The 21,549-nt window shown below is 33.0% G+C and overlaps 1 protein-coding gene across 2 annotated transcripts; it reads left to right on the top strand.

Moving 5' to 3' along the window:
- The first annotated feature begins 1,951 nt into the window (after nucleotides 1-1,951).
- LOC100370157 (kelch-like protein 18) lies at nucleotides 1,952-19,099 on the top strand. 2 transcript variants are annotated; one of them, XM_002734423.4, is made up of 10 exons: nucleotides 1,952-2,104; nucleotides 3,736-3,866; nucleotides 6,736-6,876; nucleotides 9,039-9,237; nucleotides 10,562-10,722; nucleotides 11,754-11,890; nucleotides 12,646-12,868; nucleotides 13,366-13,470; nucleotides 14,001-14,112; nucleotides 16,612-19,099. In XM_002734423.4, exons 1-10 carry the CDS (start codon nucleotides 1,961-1,963, stop codon nucleotides 16,996-16,998), a joined length of 1,740 nt encoding a protein of 579 aa, XP_002734469.1. In that variant the 5' UTR covers nucleotides 1,952-1,960; the 3' UTR covers nucleotides 16,999-19,099. The 2 variants fall into 2 exon arrangements, with proteins under 2 accessions (XP_002734469.1, XP_085351020.1); XM_085494894.1 differs by lacking the exon at nucleotides 1,952-2,104 and adding an exon at nucleotides 2,613-2,795.
- Nucleotides 19,100-21,549: the final 2,450 nt, after the last annotated feature.

The following is a 21,549-nucleotide window of genomic DNA, read 5'->3' as shown; positions in this document are numbered from 1 at the left end:
CTGGTGTAACCGTAGTTGTGACGAGACACGTTGGATTAACTTTTAATATAGTTGCGAACTCGATTTAATTAAACTCAATTACAATGCAATACAACGTAGAATTGCATTTTAATTAAGTTAGAGATGCAGTTTACCTGACAGGTATTTTAATTAGTTAATTAGGAAACCAAGATGACCTCCCTTGTCCACAAAACTATATATTTTCGGAAAGCTTTTTGTATGAATTTTAATTTTTTTTTAGTAATTTTTTTTATATGGACACTGTAGTTTGAAATATGCACAAAAATGTGCTTTTTTGGTCAAAAGTGATTAAAAAAAAATTAGCTCCTAAACCATGCTTCTGTTCGTGTCAAAATTGGTTTGTGGGTACATCTGTTTACTATGAAGAAAGTGCCGTCTTGAAAACTGTCTACCAATTTTGCGGGACAGCAGCCCAAATTTCACTACTTCAAGTTTATGCATAAATTAACAACCAGGCTAGTTGTCTGTACGATTGTTGTAACACTGTTCAACCAAAAACAATGCCCCGACGGCGTTTTGAAGATAAACACATTGTCAATCATTTGTGAAAATTTCAAAACAAAAGGTCAAAGCGTCTAGGAGCTATTTTTTTTAAAGTTCTGGGATGTGCACTAAAAAGTAGCTGAGATAATTGCTAATTTGCATAACAATTCGCTCAGTAAGAAGTTTGCTAATGCTCATAATTGAAATGGCTGTAACAGTTCCAAAATATAGTGCATAATATGGAGATCCCGTCATTTCTTTTTTTCACCATGTTTCTTTTTTATTATTTATGTACAGCCTTGCTAAATCTTGCTAAGCATTCAAATGAGAGAATGTTTGCACCTGTTATCTATATTTTAAAATCGTTTTTTGAGTATGTTCCACTATTCACAATTCTACAAAATTTTAACAGTCTATAGCCAAGACTGTTTGGATAATAAAAAGCAAAAAAAAAATTTCACTCCCAAGTGCCCACAAACCTGCATCTCCACCTTAAATAAAAGTTGAATATCCCATGACTGAACATAGAAATGTTTGCGAAGCTTAGGTTTAATAGTGGGGAAGGTATGGTACAATTATATTAATATTAATATAAATTGAACCATACCTTCCTCCTTTACTAAACCTAAGGTTCGCAAACTTGACTTATATTCGATTAAATATTAATACAAATTATGAAACATTGTGAGTCCCCATGTTTGAGTCTCCACTTGTACAAAAGGCTCCACTTTGTTGGTGTGTGTCCGGACCACTGGCCCCACTTCTACTTCTATACAAACACACACACACGTACGGCCAATTTATAGTTCCATGGGCCAATCAATAAGTCCCCGTTTTCGGACTGTGTCCGAACTGGGACTAAAAATGGCAGTCTGACAAAGTTTACCTGTGTCCTGTAACTACTAGACTATGAGTGAGGATGACAAAGAACGGCTTCAGTTCAACTATTAAATGAAGTAACACTACACAGACTATACTCCATATTACCTGGATCCATGCAATGCAAAGGCGCACTGGAAGTAAATAACAATGGGTTTGTTAGAAAGCCAGTGTAAGGGACTTCCATTAATTTTTGTCAAACATCCTTTTTTAGCGAATTGTTGCCTGCATTGATGGTTAAAGACCACCTATACGCAAACTAAAATTCACAATTTGGTCGAAGCTTTATCAAACTCAGTATTTTTTACTATAAAAATATGATTAATGTTAATAAAATTGTGGTCTATATTATAAATTGTTGACTTAAACACTAAAATAAAAAAGAAGTATGATTTTCAGTTAGTGAACCAATAGAAATTTTTTATATATCAGTTTCAAAATTATATAAAACACAGTCTTATGACAGGAACTGTATATGTAATTCAAACGAAAATGCAAAATATCTACAGGCAATTGTATAATGCGCCCTCAACGGCAGAAACATTTTTAATTAGTCAGTCTATTAAAAGCCGACAACATGGCCGCAGCTGTTTCTGCAACGACGACGACGAAAATGCTTGACGATATCGTCGTTTTTCAAAAGAACGACTTGCCATCGCAAGGATATCCTGTCATGGAGTCAATCAGACGACAGGGAAAACTCTGCGATGTTACTCTCAAGGTAAAATGTCGTAATTCTTTGAATTAATTCATCGGTGTTGCAAACATTTTTGTTGACATTATCAAATCACACAACACAATTAAAACTGTCATTGAATCCATGACTGAATTGCATCCTCCCACAGTCTCATACACGGTTCAATTATAACGCGTTTTCCGGTTAAACCTATATTACATTTTTATTCACTATCTTTCCAATGGCTGCATGGTGGATTTGCCTGGTGGAACATTTCTAGTGTTTTATTTCCAGATCATTGGGTCGAAAAACGATAGCAGCACTAACCTGCTAGTGTTACTGCATTAAAATTGCTGCTGTAATTTTAAAATCCAAATCTTTAAACAATATTCGCAAACGATACGTACTAGAATCCGGGCGATTCGCATGGTTAATTATTGTTAGTTTTGTTTAGATATCGCATTTGTTTTATTATTATGTTAATGACATTCTGCACTCAAAAACACATGCATGACGTAATTTTACGGCTAGTTATTTTGTGCCGACATAGTTGTGGTTGGAGCTAGCCTGCGGCACATTCAATCGCCTGCTAACCAGGAAATTCTGTTTGATTTGCAGCGTAAATACAATGCAAAGAATGCAGCTACTCAATATATCCTCTTGTGGGGAGAAAAATACTTGTAACCTGTGTATTTGTTTTGTAGGAGAAATATGTGAAATATTTTTCATTTCTCAGGTGAACTTAGTATTCTGTATCTCATTACACTATGCAAACACAGACTGTACGCTGGTGATGTTTTGCTGCCTTTCACAAAATTTTTTTTTTTTCCCGGATTTTTGTTTTTAATTTTGATCAAAACTCATAGTAAATGGACATTTGGTACAGAATTAACAAAGAAATTTGAGAAAAATACAAAATCTTGTGCAAAATGTAGCACTAACATTTTAATGCAAAAAAGATGTTGCTTAGAAACCACAAGTTAATCATTGAATGTCAATGGTGACTTTTGTCACCACAAAAGCACAAAAAAAAAAAAAAAATCCTTGCATTATTCTAATTTTTTCTTTAAAAAATGTGATCAAGGTTGTATCGAATGGTAAATTTTTTCCATTTGTGGCAAAAGAAATTATTAAAATATACACAAAAATTTTTTACAATTATTTTCAGGAAAATTGTTGGCGTTTATAAAAATAATAGTAATTATATTTTTATTTACAGCAATGCATGTAAGTGATTAGACATCACTTTCAATTACCGGTACTGGTAATACTGGATATCATTACAAGTTCTTTGTTTGTTTTATATACACGTGCCAGACATTTTTTCATTCCTGGTAAAAAAAAAAATATAATACTCATGGTGCAAACAAAGGCTTTACTTTATTTTTAAAAATTTATAAATTTCAATGGCAGATTAATTAAACCAGCCAATTAGTGCAGTGTGCAACACATCATTTGGAGGTGATTGGAAAAAAAATGTACAAATTATTTTTCCTTTTTTTTGCATGGAGCAATTTTTTTTCGTTATTTTTCCATGTCAAGTTGTTTATTATTTTAAAAATAATAATTTATTTACCCTCCCTCCCTCCTCTAAAGTGATAGTCATTTTCTAACCTGTGACTAAATTATTTAAGTCCCTCCCATCGTATAACATATGTCATTGCTTTGATTGGTAGGTCGGTGAGCAGAAATTCTCCGCCCATCGGATTGTTTTAGCGGCAGCCATTCCATATTTTCATGCCATGTTTACACATGATATGGTGGAAAGCAAACAAGATGAAATAGTTATGCAAGGAATTGAACCAAGGTAAGTCTATACAGTATAATAATATAATATTTTTTTGAAAAATTCTGTACAGTCAGAACAGAACATAATATTTAGCTGACTTAATTAACCCCTTGAGCACAAAATGTTTTTCCCGCTCAAATTTGGTTAAATTTGCTCACATTTTCTGTAATTTTCATCAATTTTAATTTTAATTTTGAACAAAACATACATAGTGTAAAAATTGCTTCTAATTTTTGATCAACAAATTTGACATTTTTGCAGTATTTCTTGTACAAAAGAGCAGACTATAAATAGAACTATTTTGTGGAGGTTGCCTAAAGTTGACTAAAAGGGTTAAAGCTAGCTTAGATTGCTTTAAAAATTGCCAAATATCTAAATTGTGCAGAATAATAAGCCTAAATATGTCAAACATTAATAATATTAGTAAATGCCACAAGAAAGCGTTTGATGATAATAGTGCTTACTTGTAATATTTTTAATAGAAAGGCAAAGTAAACTTATTGCCAACTTTGGAGTTGAGTTGCACTCTGACTGTACTGTACAAATGAAAAAAAAAAATGAAAAAAAAAATCATAAAATATATATAAAAAAAAATTATTTATAATTTCAATGTCTCCATGTAATTTTGTTTTAAATTATGAGGAAACTATTAAATAAATAAATCCACCAACATTTAGCATCACTAATGTGGTGAAAATTTAAAAGGCATGGTGTGAAAAACCTTGGCAGGAGTTAATCTCTTATTGTCTGTTATGTGCACTCTGGATTTTCCGTTTTTTGAATAGTGTCTAATTGCTTCACATGATTGAGCATTATTATGATATCAAACTTTCTCACCATTCACAAAATAAAACCTTAATAATCATTTTCATATATTTTTCATATTTAATGTTCAATACATTTACATATAAGGCAATAACAAAACTATTTTAACTCATTGGACACCAGAATTTTTCCTGCCAATTTTTTTGTACAAGATTTCGCACATTTTTCATGTATTTTTCTATCACGTCTTTGTTAATTTTAAACCAAATGGACATAGATTCCAGTTGGCAACAGGTTTCGATCAAAATTGTAGAAAAAAAATTAGAAAATTGACAAAAGTTGATTTTGGTGTTTAAACAAACAAAGTCGTAATTTATGAGATTTACAACAACAAAATACACAACTGTATTGTGGGAATTCAATGTATCATGAATTGCATATTCTGAATGCAGCACATGTACAGAAATAAACAAAATCTAAAATTCTTAAATTAACAAATTTATTCTTAAATTCTTTTTTTTTAAATATATAAATTGATATTGCATGTGGGATAGATTTACATGTAATATTTTTCCAAAACTTGCCTCTAAAATACAGCATTAAAATTTTAAATTTTATAAGACAATACAAATAAAGGTCATTCATTATATTAATTAATAACAATAACTTTATTATATAATATTTCAGTTAATTAGAGTTTAATTGTTTCTACTGGGCAGTAGTTTCATGTCGATCCACGTGTAGTTTCGGAATTGTTCTTAATGTTTAATATTCGGTGACTAGTGAACTATTGATAAGTACATACAGAGATAAATCATCTGTTTTAAATTTGCAAGGTGACTGCATGCCATCTGATGACCCTTTTTTCACGCATGCTTACTCTATTCAAAGATTGTGTCTGATTGGCTGTCCAACACTAACATCTAACAGTCAGACCAATCAGAGAGCAGCTTGTTTGTTGATGGGTTTTTTCGATGTAGCAAATTCTGCCTTACGTATGTGCAACTCAACTGTTGAAATGCAGGTCTTCAAATATATAAACATGTATAATAAAAGATTATAGCATCTAAAACTACTAGATTATTTTATCAATATTACCGTAAAAGCTACTTCACCATGTTTGTAATTTTCTTTATTTAAAAATAAATGTCCAAACAGAAATAAATCATGCATTTTTATTTTGGGAGGTGACATCAGTTGACCCCATGACCTTCGCATGCAGTCTAATAGACCCAAATAAAAAGGTGCTGCTTCTCAATCGACCTAGAGAAAATTGAAAAATGATGTCCTGCTGCAGTTTCAATTTTGTTGTTGTTAATTAAGGTTATGTAATACCACAACAACGAGATATTTATTGAATAATTTTGAGTACATGCATTAAAGGTTGATTTGTGTCAACAAAACATGCTCTGAATCAATCTATTTCCTCATTCTACTTTTCCGGTATGCAAAATTGAGAAGAAAAAACGACTTTTTTTCAGTATTTTGCAAGCTGACAAATTATTTCTTCTGTACATTTATTCAGAAGCATACCACAATATGTTTCACTGATCGTCATTCAGTATTAAAGTAAATTGTTCTGACAGTGCTTCTAAGACTTAAAAAATGTTTTTGGTCCTTAAATGTTCAAAAAAATGGTGTGACATGCTTTTTTTCTTCTGTTATTTTTACATTTTGACATGAAAGCAAAAAAAAATAGTGGGCTTCCCCATTTTGTACTGCCATGCATACTAAAAATAAACAAATGCATTTTCTGCCCAATAGAAAAAATTACTCTTATGGTTTTTCCACCTTTCACAAAATAAAACCTGCAACTTTATTTTTTCAAATTTGTGCAATATTTTGATAAAAATTCAGCCAATAAGAAGTACCCATTTTGTCCAAAGTCATCTAAAACTTTTAAAAGTCAAATATAGTGTTTGAATTGTGAAATCCACGAGAACATTTCTCAACCGATAATGTGGTTATCACAAAAAATTATTCCCAAAATAAATTATTTTTTCTGTATCAGAGGCATTTTAATTCACAATTTTTAGTTCTACACATTGCTTGTCAAGCCAGTAAGGTTTCAAATAAGTGTTCATCATATGGTACTCATCCCCACTCTTCTCTTTTCTTACAGTGTTTTAGAATCCTTTGTTAATTATGCGTATAACGGTCGTGTTGAGTTAGATGTAAACAACGTGCAATCAATATTAGTTGGTGCTAGTTTTCTACAGTTACAAGCCATAAAGGAAGCCTGCTGTGAATTTCTTAAAGAAAGGTAACGTATATTGTATTGTTGTACACCAACAGCTGTTGACAAAACACCAAAAGAGATTATAAACACAGTGAAACCTGTCTAAACTGAACACCAACAAACTGATAGAGTAAAACGTGTCTAAACTGAACACCAACAAAGTGATACAGTAAAACCTGCCTAAACTGAACACCAAAGAGACTGATACAGTAAAACATGTCTAAACTGAACACCAAAGAGACTGATACAGTAAAACCTGTCTAAACTGAATTCCAACAAACTGATACAGTAAAACCTGTCTAAACTGAACACCAACAAACTGATACAGTAAAACTGTCTAAACTGAACACCAACAAACTGATACAGTAAAACTGTCTAAACTGAACAATAAAGACTGATACAGTAAAACCTGTCTAAACTGAACACTAACAAACTGATACAGTAAAACCTGTCTAAGCTGAACACCAAAATGACTGATACAGTAAAACCTGACTAAACTGAATCCCAACACTGATACAGTAAAACCTGTCTAAACTGAACACCAAAGAGACTGATACAGTAAAACCTGACTAAACTGAACACCAAAGAGACTGATACAGTAAAACCTGACTAAACTGAACACCAAAGAGACTGATACAGTAAAACCTGTCTAAACTAAACACCAAAGAGACTGATACAGTAAAACCTGTCTAAACTGAACACCAACAAACTGATACAGTAAAACCTGTCTAAACTGAACACCAACAAACTGATACAGTAAAACCTGTCTAAACTGAACACCAACAAACTGATACAGTAAAACCTGCCTAAACTGAACACCAAAGAGACTGATACAGTAAAACCTGACTAAACTGAATCCCAAAGAGACTGATACAGTAAAACCTGTCTAAACTGAACACCAACAAACTGATACAGTAAAACCTGTCTAAACTGAACACCAAATAGACTAACACAGTAAAACCTGACTAAACTGAACACCAAAGAGACTGATACAGTAAAACCTGTCTAAACTGAACACCAACAAACTGATACAGTAAAACCTGTCTAAACTGAACACCAAAGAGACTGATACAGTAAAACCTGTCTAAACTGAACACCAAAGAGACTGATACAGTAAAACCTGTCGAAACTGAACACCAAAGAGACTGATACAGTAAAACCTGTCTAAACTGAACACCAAAGAGACTGATACAGTAAAACCTGTCTAAACTGAACACCAAAGAGACTAACACAGTAAAACCTGACTAAACTGAACACCAACAAACTGATACAGTAAAACCTGACTAAACTGAACACCAAAGAGACTGATATAGTAAAACCTGTCTAAACTGAACATCAAAGAGACTGATATAGTAAAACCTGACTAAACTGAACACCAAATAGACTGATACAGTAAAACCTGTCTAAACTGAACACCAAAGAAACTAACACAATTAAACCTTTCTAAACTGAACACCAAAGAGACTAACACAGTAAAACCTGACTAAACTGAACACCAACAAACTGATAAAGTGAAACCTGTCTGAACAGAACACCAAGGCGAATACAGTAAAACCTGTCACCTGTGACACTGAAAGAAATGCCAATCCTCGGTGGCCATTTTGAATAATGATATCAACATTAAAACCCTCTACTTTTCTCTGAGTGCTGGGAATATTCCTTTATATAAAAACATTCACAGAACAGACTGTGATTTGTTGTTTGAATGCTTAAAGGTTGTATGGGTTATCATGATTACCGGTATGTTGCATTACATTGTCACTAAGATTGAATGCTCCAGGTTATAGTACACACTGTAGTTACATTTAGTAGCTTGACAGGTCATTCATTTCTTTAGAGCCAGGTCTAATCAGACTTACCCTGTATATGGTCCAAGCGTCACTTAATTAGCTAGCCTAAAGCGAAAACTTTGCTTGCTTTCAAAACTGCCACATATCTAAATTGTGCGGAGTAAAGTAAGTACATGATGAAGCTGGCTTTAAAAATTATAAGTTTTTATGAAAAGGCAAAACACCCAGGCTGGAATTTAAGTTACACCCAGACGGTACTGTACAGTGTATTTAGAGAGTTTTATTTGCGTAGCCCAGCCTTTTTTCTGCATGTGTTAACATTTTAATCCAGTTTTTCTGTAACATGTTGTCAACTTCGCCTTGTGTTGATTTTGTTCTTTTTCATATTTTTTACAGGTTAAACCCGTGTAATTGTCTAGGAATTCGTACATTTGCTGATACTATGATGTGTTCGAATTTACAAGAAGCTGCCAATAGCTACCTTCATAAACGATTTATAGATGTATCAAAATCCGACGAGTTTTTAAATTTATCAAAAGAAGAAATATTTGAAATTTTATCGTGTGATGATTTAAATGTGAAAGGAGAGGATCAGGTATGTACTGAAGTTACTGACTCTGGGTTATTTGAGCTGTAGGTAAATAATGTGACAAATAATTGGTAACTAGAACATGTACATTGCATGATATTTCACCACAAGTTCTTATAACCTTTCCATTTGATGAAATGTTAACCTTTTCACCACCAGACTTTCTTGCTCAAATTTGTCTCCACTTTTTTCTTGTATTCTTCAATATTTATTGAAATGAACCCATATTTTGGAGCCAACAAACAAAATTTGAGTAAATTCTCAGTTCTTACAAACAAAATACGACTATTTTTGAATTTTCTGAAAGAAAGTGCAGACTATAAACAGGACAATTTTGTGAATTTGTGATGAAATGAGGGAACTGGTGGTTAAAAGGTTAGGTTAGCAGGATATTCTTTTTTCCAGAAAAATGGCCAAAACCTATCCGTATGTAGAAAGCATTTGGCCTGAAATTATCGAAAAAAACAGTTTATCGTGTAGACTGTGTTTTAGGGTCCCATGACTCTAATAAACAGATACGATAAATGAGCAACATGAATAAAAAACACTAGTAGCATATCAACTTTTATTTGTGCTGTAAAGAAAAGCTTCAACTGTACAATTTTGTCTGCATCAGAGGCATTTTGGACAATGCATTGAAGAAAATATCTCTAGTGTTGCCATAGAGGGCGCACTTAAATATACCTTTGCTATATAGTATCTGCCAAGGTATAGTGGTGAAGCGATGGCTGAATAAACAAACCTTGGCTGGCTAAGATGCTATATAATTTTTCTCTTTAATTCTAGTATTTCACATTTGACCCAATATTCTTTTTTGTATTATTTCTTAATTTAGAAATTTGATCCAATTTTTTTTTTGTGTTTAATTTGTTATGTAATGCCCTATTTAGTTTGTAACTTATGCAGCTCCTATTTACATGTATTTTTTCAAACAGTGAGCCTCTGATACAAATGAGTTGCAACAAATAAATGAATATGCAGGATTGTTTATTTTGTGAGAGAAAATATCACTGAATTTCTTTGTTAAATGGTAATTTTGTCAATAGATATTCAAAACTGGAGATTAAATAAAATTAAGGTTGTTTGCCTTGAATAAATTTAAAATGTCTGTGTAGAAACTACCGTAAAACACTAAACCTGCAATTATTGTTCATCCTTTTAGTCTTTATACTGAGTATTATTTGGTCAGACCGATGTTTCTTTTATTGTACAGGTACATTGTATATATACAAATAAGTTGCATCAGCTCTGCTCAAAGGTAATCATTGTATGGTTATGTTTTCAGTAACACAGGTTCGACATTACTAATAAATTATCTGGTTATTTACAGGTATTTGAAGCACTTGTTGCATGGGTAAAACGTGATATTGCAAATCGGCAACAGTACATGCCTGAGTTACTTGCCAAAGTTCGATTACCACTTATTAGGCCACAAATATTAACAGACAGAATATCAACTGAGGAGCTAGTAAAGACATGTCACCAATGCAGGTTGGTGAATTCCTAGTTTTATTGCAGTACTTGATGCATTTTTCCGTAATTAGAGCATTGGGCTCACATATTTAACACATTAGCATGGTGCACATTGGTCGTAATGCCATTATAACCATAGAAACAAGTTTGGGGTGACTTGAATTTTTTATTTGCTCATTATCATTTTTTGATGGACCTTTCACCAACCAAAATATCAAGAGTTTGTAAAGCTTTTAAAAAGTCCACATTTGTTAAGGAATGTGTCCATAACTACATTTTTTGTTACTACCGTTATTCTTGATGCTTGTGATTCAAAGTTTAACAAGCTAACTTTTGTTGACAACAGATGTTTATCCTGTGTGTCATGCAATGTTACAAGTGGACAGAGTGCAATTAACAACTTGCAACTTGTTGAAAGAAAAGAGCATTTCTCTATTTCAATCAACAATTGGCAATATCTTGACAACAGTCTGTCAACACGAAACATGGCATGATACACGGATCAATGTTTGTTGTCAAAACAAATTTACCTATGTAAGCTTAATCCTCTCTTAAGGCGCCAATATAATCCTTCAGTCTTCACGATTCTGAGCAAGCCAACGAATCTCAGGTTTTTCCCATTTATCCCATTTCCTCTTCCACTGTCTTCCACCAGGTGTCCAACGGTCTGCATCTTCTACTTTTTACATGTGGTGCCCATCTGAGTGCAGTGTGTTGGTGTCTGGTTTCATCACGTGGCCCAGCCATCGTCAGCATCTTTGTTTTACTCTATGAATGATACTTTTGATACCTGTGCATCTACTGATTTCTTTGTTTGTAATATGCTGTGACCAGTGTACTTTCAGAATTCAGCAGAGACAGCAGCTTTCAAAACCTCTGTGCCTGTTCTCAATTTTCTTGTTGGTTCTCCAGGTTTCTGCTGCATACAGGAGGACCAAGCGGACATTTTACTTTGTAGACCATATGACCTATGTATCATGGCTTTAACCCTTAGCCAAGAATTATTATTATTATATTACTCACTGTTATATTATTTTTTTTTAAACCAGAGACCTAGTTGATGAAGCCAAAGATTATCATTTAATGCCAGAAAGAAGAGCACAATTACAGAGTGCAAGAACCAGACCTAGATGTTGTAATGATATTACAGGAATGATTTATGCTGTAGGTGGTTTAACCAATTCAGGTGCGTGTCGTATATGGTTTCAATAATCTCTTTGTTGCACTGACTGCCGCTTGTCTAGTCTACAGAAAAGAAATAACACTGTTACACTACTGCAGGGTCAATAGAGTTGGGAAAATTCTTTGGATTTTTTGAGGTCTGGAAAGTCTTTGTGTTGTCTATATATATTACAGGAAAAATGAAAAAAAATCTTTGAAAAGTCTTTAAATTTCTTCATAGTTATTAATTTATTTTAGAAAGGCCTGTTTTCTCCAGGGAACTACCATATCCTCAGAATTAGATGAGCTTTGGTGATGATGTTGGCCTGAATTAAGGGTCAAAATGTGGAAAAATTCAAGAAAGTTGGGAAAAACGTCTGGAAAACTTGGAAATCATTTGGCTCTTGGTGCTATGGACCCTGTACTGTTATGTGGGGTAAAATATTTACCCATATTAAAAAAGCTTTCAGATCTCAATTAAACTATACTCTCCAGAAACTTTTTTGGCATTTTTTTTCACTTCTAATTTTGCTAGAAAATGTTTACTTTATTATAATTTAAAAATTTTTTTTTTCTGAACTTCTTGCAAGCAATCACATTGTAAGTTCATAGATGATAATAAAAGTAGCTTCATTGCATGCATGCTTTGAACAGGGGAACTAGAATTAGGGTAGGAAAATGTGAGATCTTGGACAGGAAAAGGAACAATTTTTACCACCCCTTGATTTCAACTGGTCTATCCCTTGTTTTACCTAACATGTGCTTTACTTTGTTTACTAGGTGAATCTTTAAGCACAGTAGAAGTATATGATTCAATATGTAACAATTGGGTGCCAGCTAAACCAATGAGTACACTGCGTAGTCGTGTGGGTGTGACTGTATTGAGTGGTCAATTGTATGCTATTGGTGGATATGATGGACAGTCAAGACTCAGTACGGTGGAGGTATACGACCCTGTTGTTAAAGAGTGGTGGGAAGTGGCTTCAATGAACAGTAAACGAAGGTAAACATAAATTATAGACATTTAAGGTTTGCACTTTCAATCTGTACTACCATGGTATGTTTAGATTGATTGGTTGGTGTTTTTTGATATTTTATGATATGAATATGCATTTTACATATATTGAATAAAGAAAAAAAAAGCAGTACAAATTCTTGTCATTTTACTATAAACAAATACGTGTTTAGGTACCCGAAGTTTTAAAAAGTTAATTTCAATAACATTTTAGGTAATTTCACGAGTCTTTCAGCTCAAAAAAATATTAGGTTGATCCCTATTTTTCTTGCATAAAATTTTTCTTCACATTGCCTGAAATTGCTATATATCAACATTTTTGTGGGTTGGTGTTTCAATGGGAGTATGAATCATATTTGAATCCAACACTAAAATGAACCATATGCTATCTTCACAGTGTTTGTGTCTGTTGCAGGTGTCTTTTTTTTATCTTTTCTTCTGATTGTTGCTGAATATGTCATATGTTTCTTGCATGTTTTCTCCAGTGCACTAGGTGCAGCTGCCGTTGATGGTAGAGTCTATGCATGTGGTGGGTATGATGGTATCTCATCTTTAAACTCAGTGGAAGTCTATGATCCAGAAAATGACAAGTAAGGATTACCCACAATTCCCCCACACATCCCAGTACTGGTACATCAATGAAAATTCAGTTATTTTTTTTCTCAAAAAAATTCAAAAATTATATATCTGTCATCGTTATGCTATAAGTTACAGCGTGTCATAATTTTGCAGTATTGCACTGGGTATTTTTATTCTACAATATTAGGAAATGTAAACTCTAAATATTGAACGATTATGCAAGTAAACGTCCTCTACTAATAAAAACAAACATGGCATTCCCATGATGTATTCTTAGCTGGAAAAGATGTATGATAATAATAAGGTTATTACACATTGGTCGACACTATTGCACATTGGTTGATACTACTGCTGCACTGTCTTCTTACATACTTTGCGGTATCCTCGTAATAACTATTACGACTGTATTATGACTTTTTTAATAAATTATGACTTGGCCTAAAATTAATGACAAAGTTTTAGAAAAATATGCAAAATGATGCACCCAAACTTTGGCGAGATAGTGCTTTTTGTTAAACATATTCTGTTTTTCTCCTTCTAGATGGCACATGGTTGCTAATATGAACAAGTCGCGAAGTGCAGCGGGTGTTGCAATATTTGATGGTCAAGTGTGTGCCGTAGGAGGACATGACGGATTGTCAATATTCAGTTCGGTAAGTTGTTAATTAATTACAAAGGGATGTTGGATCATACCATGCATTTGAAAGACTGGAGTATGTTGTACATGTGATATTAAAAATTGTATGAAGATTAGGTAAGTAATTTGTTGCTGGTTAAACACATTTAAAAAAACGAATTTTGAATTTTACTTTTACTGGACTGGACTTTTGCATTTCAAATAACTTTTTTACAGCCATTTTATGATTATTTTTTGGAGTCTTGCTGATAAAATCTGTTTATTCAAAACTACCATGTTTTGTATTAGAATGTATTGTGGCACAGTTTTACTGAAAACATGTGTTTTTCATTGTTCACTAATATTATTTTTTGGAAATGAGGCTTTTTCAGCCAATTGTATCATGCAACTTCCTTGTCTCACATGGACAAAATGGCCGCTTTGATCAAACTGAAAGGATTATGGGGCACGATGTGTAGTTGTTTGGTATTTCTCTCCTCACAGTCACAAGTAGCCATCATTGAATGTAGTTTTCATTTTGTGTGTCTGGCAAGTCTTTTGTTGCAAGATTTACTATACTGTGGGCTAATACTTTGCTTAAAAAAGGAGTTGTTTCTGGTTTTTATAAACATAAATGTCATAACCGTGAAAGTTTTTTTCCGTAGCTTTTGACTCAAGTACGTAAATCAGTTCATTGCAGTTCATGAGATGATCAACACATCCCTGATTCATACATGTACCAATTACGTAAACCATTTCACTTATCACTAATTATTCAATAAATGAATTGATATTGGATGCAGAATTTTCTTTATGTGCAACAAAAGAGTAATTTGGACTATTTTCTAGTTTTTATTTTCTTTGGTGTTCTTATATGAGTAATGTCGCACGCAATGAACGGTTCCATTGACAAATTTGTCATGATTAACACTGTAGTTATTAACTTTGTGGGGGTTTACTAGAGGTTATCAACTGATAACGACGGTACAAATGACTTCATGGGCTAGTGATGTCGCACACAATGAATGGTTCCATTAAAAAAATTGTCATCCTGAGCGACACATAATTGTATATTAAAGTTGGAGTATGTTTATGATTAACACTGTAGTTGTGAACTTTTTTATAAAATGCGGACCACAACTGTGGGGGTTTACTAAAGGTTATCAACTGATAACGATTGTTTATAGATCTGATTGATACAAATGATTTCATGGTCTAGTATTATTCATTAACTGAAGTTGAGTTGATACAACACCAAGATAGCACTACCTCAACATATAAGTTACACAAGGAGATAACCTTTTTTATCACACATCAACTCCGAGCATCGTTTATGTCACACAACATTTTTTTTTTCACATGTTGTGCGAGCACACACAGACTGATGATATTTAACCATATTTATTGTGAAATATCAATTAGTGATAATTAACACTAAACATAATTACTATGAATGACATGTTCTGTGGTCTTGTGATAAAATCGTAAATACACAGTGAGCAGTAATTAATGACTTATTCCACAATTCAAATGTTCATAAAGTGTCTTCCTAAGGTTAACTTCCTTATATTCTGTTAAAGTCTGATGTACGTATGATTAATAAAACTGCACCAACGTAACCAACGTGCAATTTCTAGTCTATATACTAAACTGTAGTATTTCAGTTCGTGATGATTCACCCTAAACGTCATTACGATAACATGTGATAAAATCATAAATACACAGTGAGTAGTAATTACCGACTTATTCCGCAATGTCAAATTGAAAGGTTCATCAAGTGCCGAACTAAGGTCAGCTTCCATAAATACAAAGTCTGTTATACGCATGATTATTTGTTGGCTAAATCTGCACTGAAATAACCAACATGCAAAGTCTAGTCTGTACACTAAATTGTAAGTTTTCAAAATAGCATACTTATTGCATACATTTTACTTATAACATACTAGTTTCTAATATATAAACCATATAAACCAAACGTCATATTTGTTGTGTACTGAATCATAATAACCCTAATCCTGCCAGCCCTATGTATTTTACATTGAATTGCCCAGATAAGTGTTAAATCTTTACATATTCTGTCTGTAGAAACACTTCTGTAATTCACGTAAGCACATACACTGCTAATTAAGCAAATATAATATGCTATGTTACAATTATAGTGGTTTATGCAATATGTTAGTTTGCAAGTACGAGTAATACACACTCTGCACATTGAATACAACTGTATTACTGTAAAATGACTAATTTTCACTGGGTTTAAATTTCACTGATTTACCATTTCAGGCATATTCAGTGGGTTTTAAATTCACGGTTTCGTCATTTAGATAATGTGTTCTAAGCTAAATTTTACATATTCACTGTGTTTTAATTTAGCGCATTTTTCCAGTCAGCGAAATAAGCTAAATTAAAACCCAGTGAATAATTACCCCCTTTACAGTATTTTAAAATCTGATGGTGAAGAGACATGTGCAAGTTAACAGAAATAAAGGTATGACCAGTATTGCTTTCTGACTTTATACTGTACACATATTTTCAGGTTGAATCTTTCAATCATTTTACTGGACGCTGGACAATGTTACCACCGATGTTGACAAAAAGATGCCGTCTTGGTGTTGCAGCACTCAATGGTAAACTATATGTGTGTGGTGGCTACGACGGTTCTGTCTTTCTCAATTCTGTGGAAATCTTTGATCCTGTACTCCAACAATGGTCGTTTATTGCACCAATGAAGTCGCGAAGAAGTCGTGTGGCACTCTCCGCAAACTGTGGTAAGCTGTACGCCATTGGCGGTTACGATGGACTGACTAATTTGAACACTGTTGAGATGTATGATCCACAGATGAACACTTGGACCGATGTAGAACCGATGTCTGGCCATGAAGGCGGTGTCGGCATTGGTGTTATACCACTTATGCCACTTTGATGAATTCAGATTATCTATAATATGTATATGTATCAAATAGTCAATGTTCTTAAGACGTTGAATTTATTTTGCCGAGTCTATATATGTGATCATCCTGTATATCTGATTTCAACAACACTAAGGTTTTTGTATTCAAGCTTTTTTCTGATGACCTTTTTAGCTTCGCTGTCGACTTTGTCGAGTGGAGCTTATCATACGAGTGACTGTCCGTCGTCCGTGTCAGTGTTTTATATTTTTGAAAACTACAAGCCTGAATGCTTTGATACTTGGTGTATATGTGCCTTGGGTAGACCTCTCTCAGATTTGTTTATTTCATGATGATATCTTCAATTCTTTAATTTTGGTGAATATTTTTGTCATTTTTGGTAAAAAGTGATATTTTTGACTTCTTGTTAAAAACCGCAAGTCCTATTGCTTTGATATTACATATATAGGTACTACATGTGGATCTCTCAGATTTGTTCATTTTGTAATGATATCTACAATTCTCTAATTTTGGTGAATATTTTTGTCATTTTTGGTAAAAAGTGATATTTTCGACTTCTTGTTTAAAAACCGTAATTCCAATTGCTTTGATATTACATACATAGGTACTACATGTGGATCTCTCTCAGATTTGTTCATTTTGTAATGATATCTACAATTCTCTAATCTTGGTTAATATTTTTGTTATTTTTGGTAAAAAGTGATATTTTTGACTTCTTGTTGAAAACAGCAAGTCCCATTGCATTGATACTATGCATATTGTTCATTTTCTAATGATATCTTCTGTTCTTTAATTGAAATGTGCATTGCTAACAGCGGAGCTATCTCAGCCAAGAGGCTGCTTGTTCTATAGTCAATTGTCTCTATTGTGACAGTGCTGTGTTTGCTCTATTAGTAGTGCTTGTGTGTACAGAGGTGTATCTATGGTCAAAATATATATAGTATACAATAATGCATTTTTTTGTGATGCGCTTCAAATAGAGCAAATACAGTACATGATATATAATTGTCATCATTGAAAATATGAAGGAGAACAATTTTCTGGAGATCTTTCGTAAGTGCAGCTTTTACGATCTACACAACAAAACAACAATTCTGCCAATAAAAATTCTTCAAAATTATGCAGATTATAATGAAAATAATTATCTATTGTTTATGACATGCATGTGGGTTTTTAAAAAAGCTTTAAATATTTACAATTTTTAGGAAACAATTTATTTACATTTACTGATGCTTTTTAAATTAGTTGATTTTTTTTTATATTAGGGGAATGTATGACATCTTAAGGTCACTCATCCTGGTACTTTTGGGGGTATTTTTGCTCTAAAACAGCAATAATATGAGTTTATTACGAGGATACCGAAAAGTATGCACGAAGACAGTACAGCGGAAGTATCGACTAATGCAACTGCGTACTGTCTTGATGCATACTTTGTGGTATCCTCTTATAACCTTATTATTGTACATCTTTTCCTCCCAATGATACATCATGAGAATGTTGAAATCTAAAGTGTTTAGAACAGAATCAGCGATCTTCTTTGTGTGGAGTCAAACCCTGGTGGCAGTCATGTTTGTTTTTATTATTAGAGGATCATTACACGGATAATCATTACATATTTGGAATTCGCAATTCCTAATATAATAGAATGAAAATACTCTGTAAAATAACAAAATAACGACACGCTGTAACTTATATCTCATATTACACATACATTTTTGAGATGTTTAAATATTTTTAAATTACTCACATTTGGAAGGAAGAGGACAAATATTTGCGAAATTCTGATTGTTATTGAATTGGTACCCCCAGAATTTTACCTGGATGTGTGACCTTTTGGCAAATATTCATACATTAGGCCTGTTAAATTCAGACAAGTTATTTTGGTTGCGGTACAAGTTGTTCATGATTCTTGGTGTGGTCTGTAGATTTAATGGTGTATTCTTATTGACAGAGCTACTACCAAATTTATATAACACTTAACAACTGATGTCGGTTGGCCAATCACTGAATGGTGTTATGCGCACAACACTGAACTGCAGAAAACCACACAATTGCATTCAAACCATGTATTAATTTAAATTTGCAAGCTATATTAAAGTACGCAATACAGTTTAAGTTGCCCATACTCAAGTTATTTCATTTATTTCTAAGATCATCAGGCTACCATTTTTGACTCCCATGTGCGAAGCACAAAACGAGAGTCTTTGCACTTGGTGTGTCTGTCTGTGTGTCTGTGTCTGTCTCTGTTTGTGTCTCTGTGTGTGTCTGTTCCACTGATATCTCAAGAACCATACATTGATTTTTGATGAAACTTGGTACATAGATACTCTGGGCCAATGCTCAGATTTGATTAATATCAGTACATATTAATTACCTAATTTGCATAATTAATTAAATTTCAGCTTTTGATATTTCAAGTAGTAATCATCACATTTCAATGACACTTGGTACATAGATGTCATAGGACACTGCACAGACCTGATAGTTTTGAGGGTAATATCAGTACATATTAATTACCTAATTTGCATAATTAATTAATTTTCAGCTTTTGATATTTCAAGTAGTAATCATCACATTTCAATGACACTTGGTACATAGATGTCATAGGACACTGCACAGACCTGATAGTTTTTAGGGTAATATCGGTACATATTAATTACCTAATTTGCATAATTAATTTTCACTTGATATTTTAAGTAGTAATCATCACATTTCAATGACACTTGGTACATAGTTACTGAAGGACTGTGCAGACCCCTGATTAGTTTTTGGGTAAATATTTGTGCATATTAATTACCTTATTAGCATAATAAGTTAATTTTCAGCTTTTTGCCTGATATCTCAAGTACTATTCATCATATTTCAATGAGACTTGCTACACAGATCTTCCAGGACTATGCAGAGACCTGATTAGTTTTAATTGGATATTAACTACCTAATTTGCATAATGTTCCACTGATATATAAAGAACCACAAATTGGATTTTAATGAAACTTTTAAAGAGAACTATGCAGAGACCCAATTAGTTTTTGGTAAATATTTATGCATATTAATTACCTAATTAACATAATTAATTAACACTGATATGTCAATTACTGATCATCACATTTGAATAAAATTTGGTACATAAATGCTCTAGGACAATAGACAGGCCTGATTAATTTTGTGTTAAAATTTGTTCATATTAATTCTATAATTAGCATAATAATTCATATTTTTTCGTTCTGTTCTGTTCATATTAGTTACCTGATTTACATAAATACTACATAAAAAGACAATGTCATGACCTAGTCTGTTTGGGGTTCATATACGTCCTTTAAGAACTACGTAAAAAGATTTTTTGTTCCACACAATAGCTATCATTCCCATAATGCATTAGTAGACACGTAGTAGACACAGATGACAACTGATAAGAAATGTAACCATATTACAGCGTTCCAGGCACTGCTTTAATGCTGAAGTAGTGCTAGATATACACAATATTTTACAATAGGTTACACACTTTGTTTTCACATTTACATCAGTTAGAAATAACTAACTAGAAATATAAACATCAGCGATATATCAGAGAAATGATTGACAGATATTGCCCACAACATTTCCGCTACAAAGTCAGACGTCCCTATACTTAGTGGCTCGTGCGTCTTTTACATGTATTTACTTTTTTGCTAAAAGTTTAAGTTTCAGACATCGTTTTAGTTGCGTGTCTAAAAACCGGCATTCGTCCAAGTTGTTTAAACACCACGTTGTATAGGTAAGGAGTCAAAATGCAGTCGAATTGAGAACAAAACTTTTCGATTTGTATTTCGTGAACTGTCATTTGCTAGGATTGGACACCAAAGTGGTGTTTCAAAGCAGACTGCCTACAATATCGTCGAAGGATTAGTACCCGAGAGTATCGTGTCTACAATTTGATGCACCCCGGTGAGAAGTTCTGCCAAAAACATTAGGTGCCTGCTTCAATTTGCAGCACGTGTTACATGTGGTCTGCATTATTTGTAACAGTTTCTGAAAGTGTGAAAACAAAATGTGTAACCTATTGTAGTAAGTTATTCACATCTAGAACTATTTTAGCATCAAATCAATGCCTGGAACGACTGTAACTGGTGATTTAGGTCTGCCTCAGTTTGTTAAAATGTGCAATTATCTAACAATTACTATAACATGTTCCTGAAAAAATAACATTTACGATTTTCCCAGTAATAGTAATATTTGGCCTATTAATAATTGTATCGTTCCAAACATGGAACTCGTGACTTCATGAGTCAAGAAATTGAAAAGATACAATTATCAATATGTTACACATTTTGTTTTCACATTTACAGAAGTTGTTACAAAGACTTTTTTAATTGTGTCATTATGAATCAGATTCATAATGACAACACAAAAATAATTCGTGAATATTTGTATCGATTTGATAATGCCAGCACGTTATGGGTACTTGTTATTTATTTATATGGCTATTTAATAACCCGGTATTTGTAGAGTAAAATCGTAACTCGATTTCCTGTCATTTTGGCGTGGTATTGATTTGATTCGTTGGTGAATATTTTTGTTTTCATTTT

This window comes from Saccoglossus kowalevskii, chromosome 21 (genome assembly GCF_978046115.1).
Source record: "Saccoglossus kowalevskii chromosome 21, keSacKowa6.1, whole genome shotgun sequence".
NCBI classification, from domain to species: domain Eukaryota; kingdom Metazoa; phylum Hemichordata; class Enteropneusta; family Harrimaniidae; genus Saccoglossus; species Saccoglossus kowalevskii.
This window is presented reverse-complemented; position numbering and strand designations above follow the sequence as displayed.

Coding starts and splice junctions, on each gene's coding strand:
- LOC100370157 (XM_002734423.4), top strand. CDS start 1,961: ATGGCCGCAGCTGTTTCTGCAACGACGACGACGAAAATGCTTGACGAT. Junction 9,238..10,561: donor ATGTGAAAGGAGAGGATCAG/GTATGTACTGAA, acceptor GGTTATTTACAG/GTATTTGAAGCACTTGTTGC. Junction 11,891..12,645: donor AGGTGGTTTAACCAATTCAG/GTGCGTGTCGTA, acceptor TTTGTTTACTAG/GTGAATCTTTAAGCACAGTA.